Source organism: Pecten maximus, chromosome 12 (assembly GCF_902652985.1).
Source record: "Pecten maximus chromosome 12, xPecMax1.1, whole genome shotgun sequence".
Taxonomy (NCBI): domain Eukaryota; kingdom Metazoa; phylum Mollusca; class Bivalvia; order Pectinida; family Pectinidae; genus Pecten; species Pecten maximus.
Genome location: NC_047026.1, coordinates 609349 through 631746, shown reverse-complemented (window position 1 = coordinate 631746; position 22398 = coordinate 609349). Strand labels below are relative to the sequence as shown.

Sequence of the window (22398 nt, the reverse complement as noted above, 5' to 3'; positions counted from 1 at the left end):
GATATGTAAATTTTGTGACATACACGGTAAAACGCATGCGCACAGCAAACTAAAACACATGGAAACAAAAATGGCTTGCAACGTGAATCGACTGCGGTTGAAAACGATAACAGCTTCCGCAATAAAGAGAATAATGGCATATTGGTCAAAGACAATCCTAAAATTACACTGGGGAAGCAGTACAATAGATTGGAACAGTTCAAACATGAAAACAATGACTGCAGTAATACGGACGCTGTTCGTATTCTGCTTGATTGCTGAGTAGGCCATTACAGACTCGGTAATATTTATACAAACTCGGTAATATTTATACAGTCTGTACCACTACATCGCTACTGTCACTATACTATATGTACAGTGTTTACACTTATATACATATAAATATTTGCGCCGGAATATGTACAGAATGTACAGAGGTTACACAACGAGTGGTTGTTGGATATGGAATTTATTTCACACGAGTAAGTTATTTTTTAAAGTTACAAAAGACACGAGCTTTAGCGAGTGTTTTTTGCAACTTTTAAAAAATAACTTACGAGTGTGAAATAAATTCCATATCCAACAATTACGAGTCGTGTGACCTGTTTCTACCACAATAATATCGGCTTGAATCAAAGGGAACCGTGGCAAAGTATAATTTCGCGTATGCAAATAAAGTGTACCGGTGACGTCCGGGACCCGGTGATGTGACGTCATTAGATTATTGATGACGTCATTAACAATTGCAGCTTGGGTCAAAGTTCACCGAGTTAGCCAATCAAAATGCGCACAGAGTTTATACCAGGTGTGGTATAAACAGATTGTTAATCAACAGCTGTAATGATTAACTGATGGTCTGAGAGTTGAATAACATAGGGTATTGTGGTAGAAATAGAGGTTACACAACGAGTGGTTGTTGGATATGGAATTTATTTCACACGAGTAAGTTATTTTTTAAAAGTTACAAAAGACACGAGCTTTAGCGAGTCTTTTTTGCTACTTTTAGAAAATAACTTACGAGTGTGAAATAAATTCCATATCCAACAATTTCGAGTCGTGTGACCTGTTTCTACCACAATAATATCGGCTTGAATCAAAGGGAAACGTGGCCAAGTATAATTTCGCGTATGCAAATAAAGTGTACCGGTGACGTCCGGGACCCGGTGATGTGACGTCATTAGATTATTGATGACGTCAATAACAATTGCAGCTTGGATCAAAGTTCACCGTGTTAGCCAATCGAAATGCGTACAGAGTTTATACCACGTGTGGTATAAACAGATTGTTAATCAACAGCTGTCATGATTAACTGATGGTCTGAGAGTTGAATAACACAGGGTATTGTGGTAGAATAAACATTTAAACCACGGTATAATATCGTTATCCAACTAACCCAGTTGGAATATTTCGACTGGTAAGCAATCAGTGTTTGTGTTTACAAATGAAAATGCCTCGATTTCAAAACAGTCACGTGATGATTTAGAAATAATTTCCGCGCTTAATTTAGAGGGGTATTCCCAACTAAATCGAGTGGTCAATCTGGACATAGGGATCGCCTGTGAATATTGGGATAGCACAAATACATAACTGGAAAGGAACAAAACACGTACATTCAATGAAAATAACAACGTTTTTATCGTGATGTCCCTTGAACTTAGAAGTAATCAAATTTTATCTACACGATATCCTTGTTTTATTTCTGAATCTGAGGACGCTTACTCTTCCAGAACGCATAGTCTTTATTCTATTTCAACGGTCTTCATGCAAACCTTCAGATATTTTTGTTCAGGTCTGCCTTCGTTTTGCCTATCTTTTTGGAATCATAGTGCTCTTGTAATCTCTGTTGTTATATATGTAAATATCATACCTGAACAAGCTGTATGACCACCACTTTCGCAGTCTGAACATCAAACCCTGTATAACTGCCATATTTGATATGGTCTGGGGATGAACATCTAGCATCCCCTGTAAGTTTTAGGACGTTTCCATTTCTTTTGATGGTGAAACAGGCATACAGACTGCTGAAACTGTCTGCAGGACTAAGTGAATGGCGTCGTGTGCCAAATATTCCAATGGTTTAGGATGTTGTTATTTGAATGTATATATGTAGTATTGTTGTTGTAGGTAGTTTAGTACTGTGGTTATACTGAGGAACACATCCAGCACTAAGTATGGACTATGCTTCTACAGTCTTTTTCATCACTGGATCTGTTCTTGATGAGGGGTGATACTGATTGTGTCTTCAGAGCACTGTGTTGGTACACCCCATGGAGGATAACTGCCCTAGAGTGTGTAATATTTAAAAGGACATTATAGTAACTTACGGAATACCCCCATTCATATGATGTACCTTCATTTTGTGTATAAATATCTTATTGAACGTGTGAAAGTAAGCGTTGGTGGATTCAAAACTCTTATAAACTCACCTGGTCCTTTGGAACAAGGTGAGCTTATGCCATACCGTGGCATCCATCGCCCGTCCGTCCGTCCGTCAACATCTGACGTCTTCTTCATAACTGCTGATTGGAATTAAACAAAATTTGACTGGTATCATCGTTATGGGGTGGGAATTCAAAATTGTACAAATGGTGGGGCTGACACCCCGAGGACCTGAGAGGCGGAGCCAAAAGAGGTATATTTAGCAATATTGATATTAACGACTTCTCTGAAACCAAGCAATGTATGGCATTTATATTTCAGTGGTAATATACCTAGGTGGCTGGGATTCGAATTCCTACAGGAGCCTAAGGGGCGGGGTCAATAGGGATCAATTTGCTGAAATTGCTATAAGCAATTCATTCTCTGGAAGTAAGCGATAATTATAACTCATATTTGACCGGTAGCATCCCTAGGGGTGGGGATTCAAAAAGCTAGAAATTGTCCAGATGACCCTCAGGGGGCTTAGGGATGGGGCCAAAATGGAACAATTTGGCTATATTACTATAAAAGACTTTTTGTATTTTTGAATCTGTTGAAATTCCCAACCAATAACAATACTGGGCACCAAGAGATTAACACCATCCTGTTGTAAATAGTATGCCCTTGGGTCTCTCCCCACCCCTAGGGACTTCCAAATGACAAAGACAACATCATTTCTAATGTGCCTACCTTTCGGTCGTCAAACACACCCAACCTTCCAGAAGACAAAGGCAACATCATTTTTAATAGTTTAGATCACAAGCCAATAGTCATATGCAGCATTGCTTGACACAAAGAGATAAACACAATCCTGATGTAAAATAGGCCAACGGGTCTTTCACTACCCAAAGGGACTTAATTTCTTTAAACACAATCATGTTGTAAAATCCATCCCTGGGGTAATTTAACATCCTAGAGAGTCTCGACGTGTTTATTTTGGAAGCAGTTGAGATCCCTTACCGATAACCATACACAGAATTGTTTGACATCAACAAATAAAAGTACCCACGTATTAACAAATCAAAGATGAACATATATTGACGTTTCATTAAATCTAACCAGGTGAACGATAAGGCCCTCTGGGCCTTTTGTTCATACTGTCAAGTGTAATTTGACATTGTAAGTGTCACATATGGTTGTCTAAAACTGCTAATAAAACATTTGTTATTCTTGATAACTTCAGTAATAATGTAATATATCGCTTAATTAGCATAATAATTCCAGGAGATCGTGTCGGCATGGTGATAGAACATGCGCAACATATTTTCGGACGACAAGTGGCTAACTACCTAAGTAGGATTACATTTTGCACAAGCATAGGACATCCAACGCCGCACTTTCACGAGAACGTCCGACGGAAGATATTAATCGGAACGGAGTCAGATCGTCAACTTTTCCTGACGGAGGCACCCGTAGTGGAGACGGACTCAGAAACTTTCAAGGATACTAAGACTTTGAAGTGGTATGTTATTTTTGCTAAATGAAACACAGCTTTATATGTTATCACCATGGTCAGTTAAAACTATTTTTGACATTGTTTTGCTCGTATGAAAAACAATCTGACATGTAAACAAAATCGTAATTCTAACTAAAAATTTGAGGGGAAAACGCGAACAAAATTTTGGTCACCATTAGAATTTTATTTTTGTCAGGATCGCCTGTATTCATATGTAAAATCAAAGGATATGTCTGCGTCTAGGTAAGATCTTATTACTGCTACATCCTCAATACGAGAGCCAGAGAGGCGACAACATAACTTGTCAGTTGGGAAATTGGAATCCCCTCGCTTACCATACTGTTTAGTTGTAAAAATGTCCTTGCGATGCAATATCGATATAAGCGGCTGTTGTTGCAGGAGTGTCCGTTATGTAATTTGAATATATCTAATCTATATATTCATTTCCGGATTCACTCTCAACATTATCAATCTCGTATGAAACCATTCTCAAGCATTCTCACGAGTTCATCGTCGATGTATTTCCTCCGTGCTTTAGTCTAGCTTAAGGTATACAACCATGTACTTGTATCGATGTTTGTTTTTCACGAAAAAATTGCTATGAAGAGATAAGCTGTCCTGTATTTTCAATGAGTGGGAAAAGTGCTTTGACAATAAAAATGTGTGAGTGGGTGAACCAAACTATAAAAACAATTCCATCATTTTACTTATTACTTTACAAATAGGTTAAGAACAATGTGGAATGGAAACGGAGAAAATTAAGCCCAATAGGTAAAATTAATGTCACCAAGCAATAATTTTGCAACTAAGTTACCTATTCATCACGTTGCCAGATCCGTCTGAAAAATATATTATATAAGTTAACTCTGTTATTTTACTTTTGGCGGAACGGTAGGTGCTAAAGATTAAAGAAAGATAATTCAAAACTAAATAGATGGTTACCTGAAAAATGATCCATTCACAAGCATCCATCAACTCGCTTAAGTTAACTTGGATAAGAAGAATAGTTCAGTCATCAGGCAAATGGATTCTGATTCGACGTTTTAACTGTTGGAAAGAATATATCAACTAGGCTTAGAGTGAAATTAACTGCTGGGAGTATTTTAATAAATCTCAATTTAGGAGACCTGTTAAGCCATATTCGATCCTGGAAACTCCTCTTTGGTACAATAAATCAAGATGGATAATAAAAGTGTGTTTTAATCGGAACTGGTTTAGGACTGGAGTGTTTACTTTGAATAACTTGACAAACAAATTAAACAAACTTTCATATATTTGACGAATAACTAAATCTTTATCAAACTAGCACAAGCGTTGGGACTTAATACTAAAGTTAAACGCATTTTAAGAAACTTTAAAGTTTCATTCCGAAAAATCGTCAGAGCCTAATATTTAAATTTCTACTCTAATTGAACTCGATGAAACGTCCATGAATTTGACCAAAAATAACGTTAACCTAAGCGTATGAAAAAAAAAATAGCGCGCAAGCCACCCGCTTCTGACCGATCATGAACAGTAGATCTCTATGTATATGCCTAACGCATGCATTACTTATGTGTTGAGGAAGTGAATCGGACTGTTCTGTTAGATTTTCTTCAAAATATATAAATAATTATCACTTAAATAGTCCGATTCTAGCCCGATCCTGTAAATCGTCCGACTTGGCAGTGACAGCTGGCGGAAATATTTTATAATAATTATTAAGATCAACAACATAATTAATATTTCAATTAAATCATGCTATTTTTAATATTGTTATTACTGCACATATATTTACAATTATTGCACATAAATATTTTTATTGCATGAATATATATATATTATTGCGCATATATTTACAATTATTGAATATTGTAACGTTTGACCCGGTATACAAGCATTTATTGATAGATTTGAAAACTTGTTGGATTTCATTTTCATTGCATTTGCACATACTCAGGATTCCTTTCTTTTTCGTAAAGTTGCAGAACACAATCTATGTTGATACTAAATATTACTCATTATCAAACAGTTTATCTATAAAACCGGATACCTTAGCAAAGCCACAAATCTTAATGGCCTCATTAATGCTATCAAAGATGGTTCAAAGGTATATCGATTGATGATAATGATTGATGTTTTGATAATATCCAAAGGTCATTTGATTTAAACTGGAAGAAATGAAAACCAATTCTGTAAGATAGACAATAAAAGGGTCATGTATGTTCTGTTATGTTACACATACTGCATATTATGTCATACGTTATCACCTATATTTATATAAACGTATTTATTCATATTCATTGCGACTATAAATAGCATTAGCAATCTACATATCCCGTGGTGCGCGAAATTGCCCCCTCAGAAGATATGTCGATAGCTACTGCAAATGATAGCAATGAAAGATTTCACATATTCGATATGAAAATATCCGGAGCGGAAATGTTCGGCAGAGTAGTATATAATGAAGCTTGTAGTGACATTCGGGGAAATGATACCACAACCATATCTGAAAGAATTCATTGTTGAGGAAATATAAAAAATAATAATATTATGGCGATCTAAATGAATAAACAGCGTAAGTGAGATCGAGTCAATGGTACAAAGGATCATAAGGAAATATGAAAAATAATGCATTTCATAAAATACAATAAGTGTGTAGGAACGTTCATGTGTATTACCTTTTACTTTTGGCGGAACGGTAGGTGCTAAAAGATTAAAGAAAGAGAATTCAAAACTGAATAGATGGTTACCTGAAAAATGATTCATTTTGATGCATCCATCAACTCGCTTAAGTTAACTTGGATGAGAAGAATAGTTCAGTCATCAGGCAAATGGATTCTGATTCGACGTTTTAACTGTTGGAAAGAATATATCAACTAGGCTTAGAGTGAAATTAACTGCTGGGAGTATTTTAATAAATCTCAATTTAGGAGACCTGTTAAGCCATATTCGATACTGGAAACTCCTCTTTGGTACAATTAATCAAGGTGGATAATAAAAGTGTGTTTTAATCGGAACTGGTTTAGGACTGGAGTGTTTACTATGAATAACTTGATAAACAAATTAAACAAACTTTCATATATTTGACGAATAACTAAATCTTTATCAAACTAGCACAAGCGTTGGGACTTAATACTAAAGTTAAACGCATTTTAAGAAACTTTAAAGTTTCATTCCGAAAAATCGTCAGAGCCTAATATTTAAATTTCTACTCTAGTTGAACTCGATGAAACGTCCATGAATTTGACCAAAAATAACGTTAACCTAAGCGTATGGAAAAAAAAAAAAAAAAATAGCGCGCAAGCCACCCGCTTCTGACCGATCATGAACAGTAGATCTCTATGTATATGCCTAACGCATGCATTACTTATGTGTTGAGGAAGTGAATCGGACTGTTCTGTTAGATTTTCTTCAAAATATATAAATAATTATCACTTAAATAGTCCGATTCTAGCCCGATCCTGTAAATCGTCCGACTTGGCAGTGACAGCTGGCGGAAATATTTTATAATAATTATTAAGATTAACAACATAATTAATATTTCAATTAAATCATGCTATTTTTAATATTGTTATTACTGCACATATATTTACAATTATTGCACATAAATATTTTTATTGCATGAATATATATATATTATTGCGCATATATTTACAATTATTGAATATTGTAACGTTTGACCCGGTATACAAGCATTTATTGATAGATTTGAAAACTTGTTGGATTTCATTTTCATTGCATTTGCACATACTCAGGATTCCTTTCTTTTTCGTAAAGTTGCAGAACACAATCTATGTTGATACTAAATATTACTCATTATCAAACATTATATCTTTAAAACCGGATACCTTAGCAAAGCCACAAATCTTAATGGCCTCATTAATGCTATCAAAGATGATTTTATGGTTCAAAGGTATATCGATTGATGATAATGATTGATGTTTTGATAATATCCAAAGGTCATTTGATTTAAACTGGAAGAAATGAAAACCAATTCTGTAAGATAGACAATAAAAGGGTCATGTATGTTCTGTTATGTTACACATACTGCATATTATGTCATACGTCATCACCTATATAGGTACTAAACGTATTTATTCATATTCATTGCGGCTATAAATAGCATTAGCTATCTACATATCCCGTGGTGCGCGAAATAGCCCCCTCAGAAGATATGTCGATAGCTACTGCAAATGATAGCAATGAAATATTTCACATATTCGAAATGAAAATATCCGGAGCGGAAATGTTCGGCAGAGTAGTGTATAATGAAGCTTGTAGTGACATTCGGGGAAATGATATCCACAACCATATCTGAAAGAATTCATTGTTGGGGAAATATATAAAAAAATAATAATATTATGGCGATCTAAATGAATAAACAGCGTAAGTGAGATCGAGTCAATGGTACAAAGGATCATAAGGAAATATGAAAAATAATGCATTTCATAAAATACAATAAGTGTGTAGGAACGTTCATGTGTATTACCTTTTACTTTTGGCGGAACGGTAGGTGCTAAAAGATTAAAGAAAGAGAATTCAAAACTGAATAGATGGTTACCTGAAAAATGATTCATTTTGATGCATCCATCAACTCGCTTAAGTTAACTTGGATAAGAAGAATAGTTCAGTCATCAGGCAAATGGATTCTGATTCGACGTTTTAACTGTTGGAAAGAATATATCAACTAGGCTTAGAGTGAAATTAACTGCTGGGAGTATTTTAATAAATCTCAATTTAGGAGACCTGTTAAGCCATATTCGATACTGGAAACTCCTCTTTGGTACAATTAATCAAGGTGGATAATAAAAGTGTGTTTTAATCGGAACTGGTTTAGGACTGGAGTGTTTACTATGAATAACTTGATAAACAAATTAAACAAACTTTCATATATTTGACGAATAACTAAATCTTTATCAAACTAGCACAAGCGTTGGGACTAAATACTAAAGTTAAACGCATTTTAAGAAACTTTAAAGTTTCATTCCGAAAAATCGTCAGAGCCTAATATTTAAATTTCTACTCTAGTTGAACTCGATGAAACGTCCATGAATTTGACCAAAAATAACGTTAACCTAAGCGTATGGAAAAAAAAAAAAAAAATAGCGCGCAAGCCACCCGCTTCTGACCGATCATGAACAGTAGATCTCTATGTATATGCCTAACGCATGCATTACTTATGGTCATTTGATTTAAACTGGAAGAAATGAAAACCAATTCTGTAAGATAGACAATAAAAGGGTCATATATGTTCTGTTATGTTACACCTACTGCATATTATGTCATACGTCATCACCTATATAGGTACTAAACCTATTTATTCATATTCATTGCGGCTATAAATAGCATTAGCTATCTACATATCCCGTGGTGCGCGAAATAGCCCCCTCAGAAGATATGTCGATAGTTACTGCAAATGATAGCAATGCAAAATTTCACATATTCGAAATGAAAATATCCGGAGCGGAAATGTTCGGCAGAGTAGTGTATAATGAAGCTTGTAGTGACATTCGGGGAAATGATATCCACAACCATATCTGAAAGAATTCATTGTTGGGGAAATATATAAAAAATAATAATATTATGGCGATCTAAATGAATAAACAGCGTAAGTGAGATCGAGTCAATGTTACAAAGGATCATAACGAAATATGAAAAATAATGCATTTCATAAAATACAATAAGTGTGTACGTACGTACATGTGTGCGTTACACAATTGCCTCTCCAACAAAAACTGTGCCATTTCCGCATGTGTTCCGATTCCTTGTCGTTTTTTTTATATATAATTCCACCTGTCTATGCAGTCTCCGATAAGAATCCTTCCCTTTATTCGTTTCATAATCTAATTTTCGCGTAATTCCTTCTTTTCTGGAGATGTTAACACTTGTGGCCTTCCTCGCTAAGCGATCGCCATTACAGGACTCGTATGTGTTTCTGTTTTCTTCGCATGCGCAATCAGCATGTCCTTCAATACGGAGGCGTAGCGGAATGGAATTTCTTCGGTACGGAATGAATTTTCAAATTTTTTTTTTATTTTTTATTTTTTTTTATTTTTAGGATAAATAAGAAGATGACAATTTCCGAAGGTGGAAATAGGTTAAAGTGTGACGAGGAAAAATACATATGCGTCTATTCGTGTTTTTAATTGATAAAAAAAATGCAATTTGTCGGAAGTGTAGCACCTTCTGTAGCGGGGGAGAGCCAGGGTTTCGATTGCTGTTTAGCCTCTGATTGACCAATGCGACAAATCTCTGAAGAAATTTGGCAGGATCTTCCTCAAAAAGGTTAGCACAAGATAATGTGCGCCTGGTGTGGTTCTGATCAACTGTCGGATGTCTTGGTACCCACTGGGCCGAAAGCTTTCACATTGCAAGATCCTCTGTCAGAATGGAATGCACTCTTTCCTGTGAAATGCCAACTCTACTGGCTATATATCTTTCTGTGACTCGTCTGATTGTCATGAACTTTACTGACCATTTCTGGGGTCGCAACATTGACACGCCTTCCAGGATGGAGGTCATTCTCAAAGCTCTGTTGGCGGCGCTTAAATTCCGCCACCAACCTTTCCACTGTAGCCTATGAAGGGGCATCTTTCCCTAGTGTTGCTACCATTTAAGCAATGAACAGTGGTTTTAATGTTGTTATAGTCGATATGGCAGCAAGATGTATGGTGGGCAAATGGCATGGGAACCCGCACCCGTCAGGGCTCCCATGTTACATTTGCCCACCACAACCGATGTTCAATACTTATATTTACATTGTCTTACCATTTTCGTCAACTTTGAAAAAAACTGAAAAAAACCCAAAAAACAACTCTTTTTTAATGTCACAGGACCCACTGGGTGTTATAGCCTGATCATGAGGCACTGGGTGTTATAGGCGTATGGTAGCAACTGCCTCTTAGCATTGTGTCATTGGGATAATGCGGAGCAAATGTGAATATATCATTATGGATATCCTTAGGTATTGAACCTTTTTTATGCAAATATTGGATCACTGCTACCTCGTCGACATAAACTAACCAATGAGACCAGTCCTAGGGAACACAGTCCCTATATTGTAGATACTCGTTCATCCATTCATTTCGAAGGGGATAAATACTAGGTCATATAGGTATATCTATAACCATCCCAATCTATATCAAAGCACACTTGCTTGTTATTTATCATTGTATATGAATATTGTTGATAGGTGCAAACATTCACAGCTCAGTGATACATCCGACAATTGATGGAGTATCCAGTACATATGTTTTAACACCACTAACAGTTTTGAGCAATACTTCTTTCCAGAATTCAACATGGACAACAACGCACTCGGAGACGAGAGAATGATTAGCGATAAATTAAAGTACGTATACAGGCCTGGGCACACCAAGGAAGAAGTCAGGGATTCTTACAGCACTTGGGCGGATATATACGAAAATGTAGGTAATAATATCACCGTCTTAAAGTATCTACCGATATCTGTGCTTGCCGATACTTCTCATTAATCCCGTATATATCATGTTAAAAATAACATCATTGTGTATTAAAACCATCAAGTAATTTGTTTACCAGTGATTATATTTCATGATAAATGATAAATCTCCATTATTTAACTGATAGATGTACAATGTTACATGTAGCTTACCAGATAATGTAACTTAAAAGTAGACACTCATACGTCACTTTTCTACACTCTTCCCGACACCGATATACACTCTTCCCGACACCCATCTACACTGTTACACCGATAGGAGCTCAACCCCGATCGATATAAGGGCCCCGTATTGGCAGCTATCGAATGTTGTGGAGTGATACCTGAATCAAGGAGAGCGAATGCTCTGGTGCTCGATGTAGCTGCTGGAACGGGATTGCTTGGCATAGAGGTAAGTTATATTATTATTTTACCTGGCAATAAGGCAGAATATATCAAATAACGTAATGTATAATCTAGACATGAATATTTCTTCTTTAAAGATGTATTAGCACGTACATGTGTAGATGGTCTTGTGGCTTAGAATTGGCGTGAGCGACAGTCGTCGGTACATACCATAGACATTTATAAAGTCTCATCTAGATTCCACTTTGTATATATGTGTAGATTAATGAATAGTACTTTTTGAATATGAATGAAGGAATTATACATAAAAAAAACCTGCAAATTATTGCGGGATGCTGTCTGTTGCATGGCTGTTTTTAGGGTAAAACATTACGATTGTAAGCGCTTATTTTTAGCCCACCAATCATCACCATAATTAATATTTCTTTAGAAGAACTGGATGAATATTTCTCAAACTTCCCATGTATGTTCCAATTGGTCTTTAGTTGTATCCGTTTGAATTTGATTGGGAAAATAAAATGGCTGAGAGGCGGCCATCTTGGATTATGAGAGTTGGAGTGTTTACGTACTCGAGGAATATTTCTCAAACTTCATATGTAGGTTCCACTTGTCCATTTGATTATAAGTTTGATTGGAAAAACAAAATCACCAACAGGCTGCCATCTTGGATTTTAGACAGTTGAAAAGCTATTTCCTGAAAAGTACTGAAGGGATATTTCTCATACTTCACATGAGGTGTTATCAATATATCTCAGAAAATGTTTCATATGCATGTCCCCCATGGTATCAAATATCAGAGGAGGAGAAAGGCCAGTCTTTCATAGGACCGATAAAGATCCTTCAATGGTGGGCGCCAAGATCCAAAAGGACCTCTTGTTTTAAGGATATTTGACATGTTTGAACATCATTTTTAACTATTCGTAGGGTTGAAAGGCTATATTTGTTCTTTTGTTCGAAGTTTCTTACGTAACATTGATAATGCTAGGTCAAATGGTTAGATTTCCGTTACGATTTTGACAAATATCGGTACTCTCTGGTGCTTATTTTAAAGAACGTTTTTGTTGATAAGATCAATTAAAACATATGTAAACAATTATTGTGTGCTTGTTTTAAAGTTTATAAAAACTCTGTTTGAACAGATGAGCATTTGTTGAACTGGTTTCATCGTTCTAGTGTAAAGTTTTATTTTCCGATCAGAACTTTTACACGGAACTTCTAAATGTTATAGTTTGTTTTAGATAACTAAACTTTAGTTTGAATAATTATAATTCAATAGTAAATAATTATAGTTTAAAGCAAGATAATTATACTTCAATTTTGTGTTATAGATGCAGCAGAAAGGCTTCAAAAATATCCATGCATTGGATCCTTCAACCAAAATGTTAGAGAAAGCCAGGGCTAAGAAGGTTTATCAGAAATTCTTCAGGGAATTTATATCAGAGGAGCAGCTGTCGACAGTGGACGAAGGTTCTGTGAACGTGATGGATGCTTTCTATATCTTAATCTGTGTATCTTTTCCATTGTCATAGTAATATTTACTTCAACAGTAATTTCCAATCTTAAATATGAAAATAGATTCACTTTTACTCTAATGTTGTTCAGGCTTAGTGGTTAGACGCGCAAACGTTGGAATACGATGAATAAACATATTAACAAGATTATAGGAAAAATTGACAAAAAATGTAACTTTTAAACTTTTGCTGATCAAAAATCGATGATGTGTCTTCCGCCAAGTGCTGCTTTGATAGGAGGTATCTGATTTATCACGTGGCTAGGTTTATTTACAAAACAAAATGTCACGGCCTACTGCTAAAGTTAACCGGTCAGGTAGGAACTCGACAACTGATACATGTGTCAGGTTTGTCCCACCGAAATAAAAAGGAGGGAAAACTTTTATATCCGTCTTACCACCACATAATAGTTTACGTTTGTGAGCAAAAGTGTTATAATCATTGATTGAATTACTAACGTTTTATCCCTACAGACACCTATGACATCGTGGTGTCATTATAATATTGATTGAATTACTAACGTTTTATCCCTACAGACACCTATGACATCGTGGTGTCATTACAATATTGATTGAATTACTAACGTTTTGTCCCTACAGACACCTATGACATCGTGGTGTCATTATAATATTGATTGAATTACTAACGTTTTGTCCCTACAGACACCTATGACATCGTGGTGTTATTATAATATCGATTGAATTACTAACGTTTTGTCCGTACAGACACCAATGACATCGTGGTGTCATTATAATATTGATTGAATTACTAACGTTTTGTCCGTACAGACACCTATGACATCGTGGTGTCATTATAATATTGATTGAATTACTAACGTTTTGTCCCTACAGACACTATGACATCGTGGTGTCATTATAATATTGATTGAATTACTAACGTTTTGTCCCTACAGACACCTATGACATCGTGGTGTCATTATAATATTGATTGAATTACTAACGTTTTGTCCCTACAGACACCTATGACATCGTGGTGTCATTATAATATTGATTGAATTACTAACGTTTTGTCCCTACAGATACCTATGACATCGTGGTGTCATTAAAATATTGATTGAATTACTAACGTTTTGTCCCTACAGACACCTATGACATCGTGTTGTCATTATATTATTGATTGAATTACTAACGTTTTGTCCCTACAGAAACCTATGACATCGTGGTGTCATCATAATATTGATTGAATTACTAACGTTTTGTCCCTACAGACACCTATGACATCGTGGTGTCATTATAATATTGATTGAATTACTAACGTTTTGTCCCTACAGACACCTATGACATCGTGGTGTCATTATAATATTGATTGAATTACTAACGTTTTGTCCCTACAGATACCTATGACATCGTGGTGTCATTAAAATATTGATTGAATTACTAACGTTTTGTCCCTACAGACACCTATGACATCGTGTTGTCATTATATTATTGATTGAATTACTAACGTTTTGTCCCTACAGACACCTATGACATCGTGGTGTCATCATAATATTGATTGAATTACTAACGTTTTGTCCCTACAGACACCTATGACATCGTGGTGTCATTATAATATTGATTGAATTACTAACGTTTTGTCCCTACAGACACTATGACATCCCGGTGTCATTATAATATTGATTGAATTACTAACGTTTAGTCCCTACAGACACCTATGACATCGTGGTGTCATTACAATATTGATTGAATTACTAACGTTTTGTCCCTACAGACACTATGACATCGCGGTGTCATTATAATATTGATTGAATTACTAACGTTTAGTCCCTACAGACACCTATGACATCGTGGTGTCATTACAATATTGATTGAATTACTAACGTTTTGTCCCTACAGACACCTATGACATCGTGTTGTCATTATATTATTGATTGAATTACTAACGTTTTGTCCCTACAGACACCTATGACATCGTGGTGTCATCATAATATTGATTGAATTACTAACGTTTTGTCCCTACAGACACCTATGACATCGTGGTGTCATTATAATATTGATTGAATTACTAACGTTTTGTCCCTACAGACACTATGACATCGCGGTGTCATTATAATATCGATTGAATTACTAACGTTTTGTCCCTACAGACACCTATGACATCGTGGTGTCATCATATTATTGATTGAATTACTAACGTTTTGTCCCTACAGACACCTATGACATCGTGGTGTCATTATAATATTGATTGAATTACTAACGTTTTGTCCGTACAGACACCAATGACATCGTGGTGTCATTATAATATTGATTGAATTACTAACGTTTTGTCCCTACAGACACCTATGACATCGTGGTGTCATTATAATATTGATTGAATTACTAACGTTTAGTCCCTACAGACACTATGACATCGTGGTGTCATTAAAATATTGATTGAATTACTAACGTTTTGTCCCTACAGACACTATGACATCGTGGTGTCATTATAATATTGATTGAATTACTAACGTTTTGTCCCTACAGACACCTATGACATCGTGGTGTCATTATAATATTGATTGAATTACTAACGTTTTGTCCCTACAGACACCTATGACATCGTGGTGTCATTATAATATTGATTGAATTACTAACGTTTTGTCCCTACAGACACCTATGACATCGTGGTGTTATCATATTATTGATTGAATTACTAACGTTTTGTCCCTACAGACACCTATGACATCGTGGTGTCATTATAATATTGATTGAATTACTAACGTTTTGTCCTTACAGACACCTATGACATCGTGGTGTCATTATAATATTGATTGAATTACTAACGTTTTGTCCCTACAGACACCTATGACATCGTGGTGTCATTATAATATTGATTGAATTACTAACGTTTTGTCCCTACAGACACTATGACATCGTGGTGTCATTATAATATTGATTGAATTACTAACGTTTTGTCCTTACAGACACGTATGACATCGTGGTGTCATTATAATATTGATTGAATTACTAACGTTTTGTCCCTACAGACACCTATGACATCGTGGTGTCATCATATTATTGATTGAATTACTAACGTTTTGTCCCTACAGACACCTATGACATCGTGGTGTCATTATAATATTGATTGAATTACTAACGTTTTGTCCTTACAGACACGTATGACATCGTGGTGTCATTATAATATTGATTGAATTACTAACGTTTTGTCCCTACAGACACCTATGACATCGTGGTGTCATCATATTATTGATTGAATTACTAACGTTTTGTCCCTACAGACACCTATGACATCGTGGTGTCATTATAATATTGATTGAATTACTAACGTTTTGTCCCTACAGACACCTATGACATCGTGGTGTCATTATAATATTGATTGAATTACTAACGTTTAGTCCCTACAGACACTATGACATCGTGGTGTCATTATAATATTGATTGAATTACTAACGTTTTGTCCCTACAGACACCTATGACATCGTGGTGTCATTATAATATTGATTGAATTACTAACGTTTTGTCCCTACAGACACTATGACATCGTGGTGTCATTATAATATTGATTGAATTACTAACGTTTAGTCCCTACAGACACCTATGACATCGTGGTGTCATTACAATATTGATTGAATTACTAACGTTTTGTCCCTACAGACACCTATGACATCGTGGTGTCATTATAATATTGATTGAATTACTAACGTTTTGTCCCTACAGACACCTATGACATCGTGGTGTCATCATAATATTGATTGAATTACTAACGTTTTGTCCCTACAGACACTATGACATCGTGGTGTCATTATAATATTGATTGAATTACTAACGTTTAGTCCCTACAGACACCTATGACATCGTGGTGTCATTACAATATTGATTGAATTACTAACGTTTTGTCCCTACAGACACCTATGACATCGTGGTGTCATTATAATATTGATTGAATTACTAACGTTTTGTCCCTACAGACACCTATGACATCGTGGTGTCATTATAATATTGATTGAATTACTAACGTTTTGTCCCTACAGACACCTATGACATCGTGGTGTCATTATATTATTGATTGAATTACTAACGTTTTGTCCCTACAGACACCTATGACATCGTGGTGTCATTATATTATTGATTGAATTACTAACGTTTTGTCCCTACAGACACCTATGACATCGTGGTGTCATCCGGAGGAATGGGCCAAGGTCACATCCCAGCAGGAGCATTATGGGAAATGTTAAGAATCACCCGAAAAGGTAAACAATATCGACCTGGTAATGTACATGGTATACAAAACACCGAGAAATAATATAAGTTACATTAAACCAACCCGGGTTCTTTTGCATATTATATAATTTCTTATTGCTCTCGCATTGCTGATAGGAATATGTCTACGGTTAAGTTACTGTGATAAGAGCGTGCACATGGATTATCGCATCTACACATTCAGGTTAATTTGAGGGTATACTACAATCAGCTCGTCCGTCCGTCTGCCCGTACTCACTCAACACCCATGTGGTGGGGTGCATTCACCGATTCATAGCGTTAAGATTTTAAAAGTTAAGAATTTTAAAATCATTTTCTGTTTTACCCATAATTCAACATTAAATCTCACATGTGCTTCATTAGCGACGGAATGAACGAAAATAAAAACAAATTTTGAAATGACCTCTCAACTCAACCTTGGCCGTTCGTCCGTCTGGCTGAACACGAACTTTGTCTGGCTATGCATTAGCTCAATTTTCAACGGATCTTCAAACTTTTGTGGGGATGACCAGTAAAATGTGGAGGATTTTGTATTGTTATCCCTTCAGAGAATTTTGCCCCTTGTATTATAAAAAAATTGTCTTACTATACATTCGCTCAGTTTTCAACGGATACGTTTTGTGGGAATAACTGATGTGTTCTTCTTGAAAGGACTTTGCACTTATGTTATAACGGGGAGTATCCCCATCACTTATGTTATAACGGGAAGTATCCCCATCACTTATGTTATAACGGGAAGTATCCCCATCACTTATGTTATAACGGGAAGTATCCCCATCACTTATGTTATAACGGGGAGTATCCTCATCACTTATGTTATAACGGGGAGTATCCTCATCACTTAGGTTATAACGGGGAGTATCCCCATCACTTATGTTATAACGGGGAGTATCCTCATCACTTAGGTTATAACGGGGAGTATCCCCATCACTTATGTTATAACGGGGAGTATCCACATCACTTATGTTATAACGGGGAGTATCCCCATCACTTATGTTATAACGGGGAGTATCCCCATCACTTATGTTATAACGGGGAGTATCCCCATCACTTATGTTATAACGGGGGTATCCCCATCACTTATGTTATAACGGGAAGTATCCCCATCATTTATGTTATAACGGGGAGTATCCCCATCACTTATGTTATAACGGGGAGTATCCCCATCACTTATGTTATAACGGGGAGTATCCCCATCACTTATGTTATAACGGGGGTATCCCCATCACTTAGGTTATAACGGGAAGTATCCCCATCATTTATGTTATAACGGGGAGTATCCACATCACTTAGGTTATAACGGGGAGTATCCCCATCACTTATGTTATAACGGGAAGTATCCACATCACTTATGTTATAACGGGGAGTATCCCCATCACTTATGTTATAACGGGGAGTATCCCCATCACTTATGTTATAACGGGAAGTATCCCCATCACTTATGTTATAACGGGAAGTATCCCCATCACTTATGTTATAACGGGAAGTATCCACATCACTTATGTTATAACGGGAAGTACATGTATCCCAATCGCTTTTTGGTATATATAATAGGGATTGTAAAGAAAATGATGATTGGCTGTGTTTCCCGTGTTTTCCTGTAACAAGACATCCTTCTGGATAACAATAATTCTGTACAATACCTCCTTCTGGATAACAATAATTCTGTACAATACATCCCTATGGATAACAATAATTCTGTACAATACCTCCTTCTGGATAACAATAATTCTGTACAATACCTCCTTCTGGATAACAATAATTCTGTACAATACATCCCTATGGATAACAATAATTCTGTACAATACCTCCTTCTGGATAACAATAATTCGGTACAATACCTCCTTCTGGATAACAATAATTCTGTACAATACATCCCTATGGATAACAATAATTCTGTAACAATATATCCATCCATAATAATAATCCTGTAACAATACTTACTTCTGGATAACAATGATTTTATAACAATATATCCATAACAATGATTCGTTTAGATATAGTTGACATTGTTATGTCTACTGAGTAACAATCTTATTTTCCGTAGGGTTGATATCTATTTTGCTTCTGTGATCGTCAAACGAGTGAAATACATAGAGGGTATCTAACAGTGTTTTCAGTAATACCAAATATATAGAGGATATCTAACAGTGTCTTCAGTAATACCAAATAAATAGAGGATATCTAACAGTGTCTTCAGTAATACCAAATAAATAGAGGATATCTAACAGTGTCTTCAGTAATACCAAATAAATAGAGGATATCTAACAGTGTCTTCAGTAATACCAAATAAATAGAGGATATCTAACAATGTCTTCAGTAATACCAAATATATAGAGGATATCTAACAGTATCTTCAGTACCCATTATATAGAGGATATCTAACAGCATCATCAAGAATATTTACGAAAAAAAAATCAACATATTAGCCGCACGAGTGAAATATATTTGGCATTACTGAAGATAGAGTTAGACATCTTATTTATTGTAATTTATAGCAAAATATACCGGGTCAGCTTTTAATTTTTCCAATTGTCGTTTGTAAGCAGTGTTTTGAATGATCAATTCCGAAACTGGTGAAAAATATCACTTTTATAGAATGAATAATTTTCGATATTTCATTGGTAACAATGTAATAAATCTATGTTATTCCACTGTGTAGTTAAATTCATTATTATTAAGTATATGATATTTTATAATAGATCATCCAGCTTATTTCTGAAGTGTAAACTGTTATATTCTTGCAAACGACCTCGAATGAAAATGAAGATAAATGTCGTGTTAATTGTACCTCCTCTTGGTGTAGTATATACAGTTTTATAACAAAAGTTTGATTCACAGAGGGATTCGTCATTTTTTCGATGCGAGAAGAATATCTGAGACATCCGGAATATGACGGTGTACTTGAGGCTTTGATGAACAAAATGGAGGAAACTGGGAAATGGAGGAAAATAAAGAAAAATGTCGTCCCAAACTATTATGCTGAAAAAGATGGAGCAGTTTATGTTTTTAAGAAAGAATAACTTGTACAAGTAGAATCAACAAGTTACGATTCCAACTTACACTGACGTTCTATAGATTTACAATGAACTGGATTGCTAATACTTTCTGTAAAATGCCTAGGATCTTATGGAGTGTAGGAAGTGTATATTGGTAAAGTAGCTATAACACATCACTCTAAGATATATATATATATATTTAAAGCTTTTAGATCAAAAGAACTGTAAATCTATTTAATTGTATTTAATTGTTTTAATCGGGGCATTAGCATAAGATTATGTCAAAAATTGAACATGCCATTAATTAAAAGTATTGTTATACATATTCTTTTGTTTTTTTTATTTGTTGAAATAAAATTGTAACTGTACAAATAATAATGAGATTACCCCTGGGGCTTGAGGGGCCGGTCTAATAGAGAAACTTTAGCTAATTATTGAACATTCTTCTTTTGTATGCATGATTTTTTCCAAATTTGATCTGAAGCATCCCTGGATAAAGAGGAACTAGTTTTGTATAAACATTGTATCTGGCTTCCTGGCTCACTGTTCGTTGGCGGGACAGGGCATTAAGCGGATATCAAATACACACCATTTAAAGTACTACATCTGATAGATTTTGATGTAATTTGGTCTGAAGTCTGGCGAAGAAGATCCAATGTTGTATAAAAGGAGAGGCTTGGTTCTCAGGAGGTGTAGGTCACGATCACATAGGGAAAAGAGGAATTTCTTTGAATTTTTGTTTTGTATGGCTAAATGGGTTTTGTTCAGTTTTAGTCTGCAGCATTCCTATGCTACACTAGGTATGCTGTAGATCCCCCACATCCTCCCACGAGGTAGAGGTATGGGGTCCAATAAAGTTATTTATGTTGAGTACTTTTCAACTGAATTAGCTTTTGATCTTCATTTGAATCAGAATGCTGAATGTTTGGGAAAGGAAAGTGTTGAATGGAATGCAAATTACGTTCCTGGGTTGGCGCCAAACAATGAAATTAAGAAACGACATTAAACTGTATTCAAGGTCACAGGGGTCAAAATTGTTAAAACATTCAAAATGATTTAATCAAAGAAGGGAGTGAGCAATACAGGCCCACGATGCATCTTGTTATGAATTATCATATCAAAAAATGTGGAAAAGAACTAAGGGAAACATGCTGAATCTTATAAAGAACCAAACATTTAAAAAATGCCACCAAATTATACGTGATACTTCATGACAGTGGAAAATCTCTCGTAAAATGTAATGACTGACATAAAAAAATACTTCTAAAAACATTGTCAACTGATAAAATTGCACACTTGAGTTTTGGCGCTAGAGTACTTTCAGTACTTTGATTATAATATAGCTACAACATCTCCGCATTGGATACTTCAAACCATTTCAGAAGAGGAGCTTCTCATAGTAGATGCTGGTACGTATTAAATGATGAAATGGTCTTCCGTCGTCATGGTAACTCAGACAGATCAGGTGTACTTCCGCACCTTTTTTGATGTGAACAGGTATGGGGATCACCAGCCCGACCACGTGGGTTTTCTCCGGGTACTACGGTTTCCTCCCACAGTAACACCTTCGCGCACAAGAGAGATTGATACAGATTGATTGATTTTATTATAGTACTTCTCGTAAATCATGTCAAATGCTGATATCAGAGAATGAAGTGGTTCAGTAATCAGATATTCAAACGATAATAGATTAGATAAACAAAGATGTTTACATGGTGCTATGCTAAACACACAGGTTCTGGTAAGTATGTTGTTTTACCCACCCTGAATCGCATTTATTCTCAATGAACGTATTTTTTTTATTTGTTAAACCGTGTGCATTGTTATGAAATTGATCAATGAATATCAGCAAGTATATTAATAGTATAAGGAAACTAATCGACCAATACGTAAACACAGGAAAAATGGTGATACAAAAAAAACGGCCGTATAATACTTAACAGTAATTCTTAACAGTAAACCTTACAACAACTCTGAACAATCATTCCAAAAAGTAATCCTGAATAGT

The 22398-nt window shown here is 35.5% G+C and overlaps 1 protein-coding gene across 1 annotated transcript; it reads left to right on the top strand.

The window, feature by feature from the left end:
• The first annotated feature begins 3706 nt into the window (after positions 1-3706).
• Positions 3707-20715, top strand: LOC117339692 (methyltransferase-like protein 27). The gene is made up of 6 exons (XM_033901410.1): positions 3707-3859; positions 11129-11262; positions 11575-11706; positions 12989-13127; positions 17289-17381; positions 20233-20715. The coding sequence occupies exons 2-6, from the start codon at positions 11137-11139 to the stop codon at positions 20412-20414; spliced, it is 672 nt and encodes a 223-aa protein (XP_033757301.1). The 5' UTR covers positions 3707-3859; positions 11129-11136; the 3' UTR covers positions 20415-20715.
• The last annotated feature ends 1683 nt before the right edge of the window (positions 20716-22398 follow it).

What these genes read in the sequence shown, in the direction of transcription:
- LOC117339692 (XM_033901410.1), top strand. Translation starts at nt 11,137, where the DNA reads ATGGACAACAACGCACTCGGAGACGAGAGAATGATTAGCGATAAATTA. An exon ending in GCTGTCGACAGTGGACGAAG is followed by an intron (nt 13,128 to 17,288) that starts GTTCTGTGAACG and finishes TTGTCCCTACAG; the next exon opens with ACACCTATGACATCGTGGTG. An exon ending in GTTAAGAATCACCCGAAAAG is followed by an intron (nt 17,382 to 20,232) that starts GTAAACAATATC and finishes TTTGATTCACAG; the next exon opens with AGGGATTCGTCATTTTTTCG.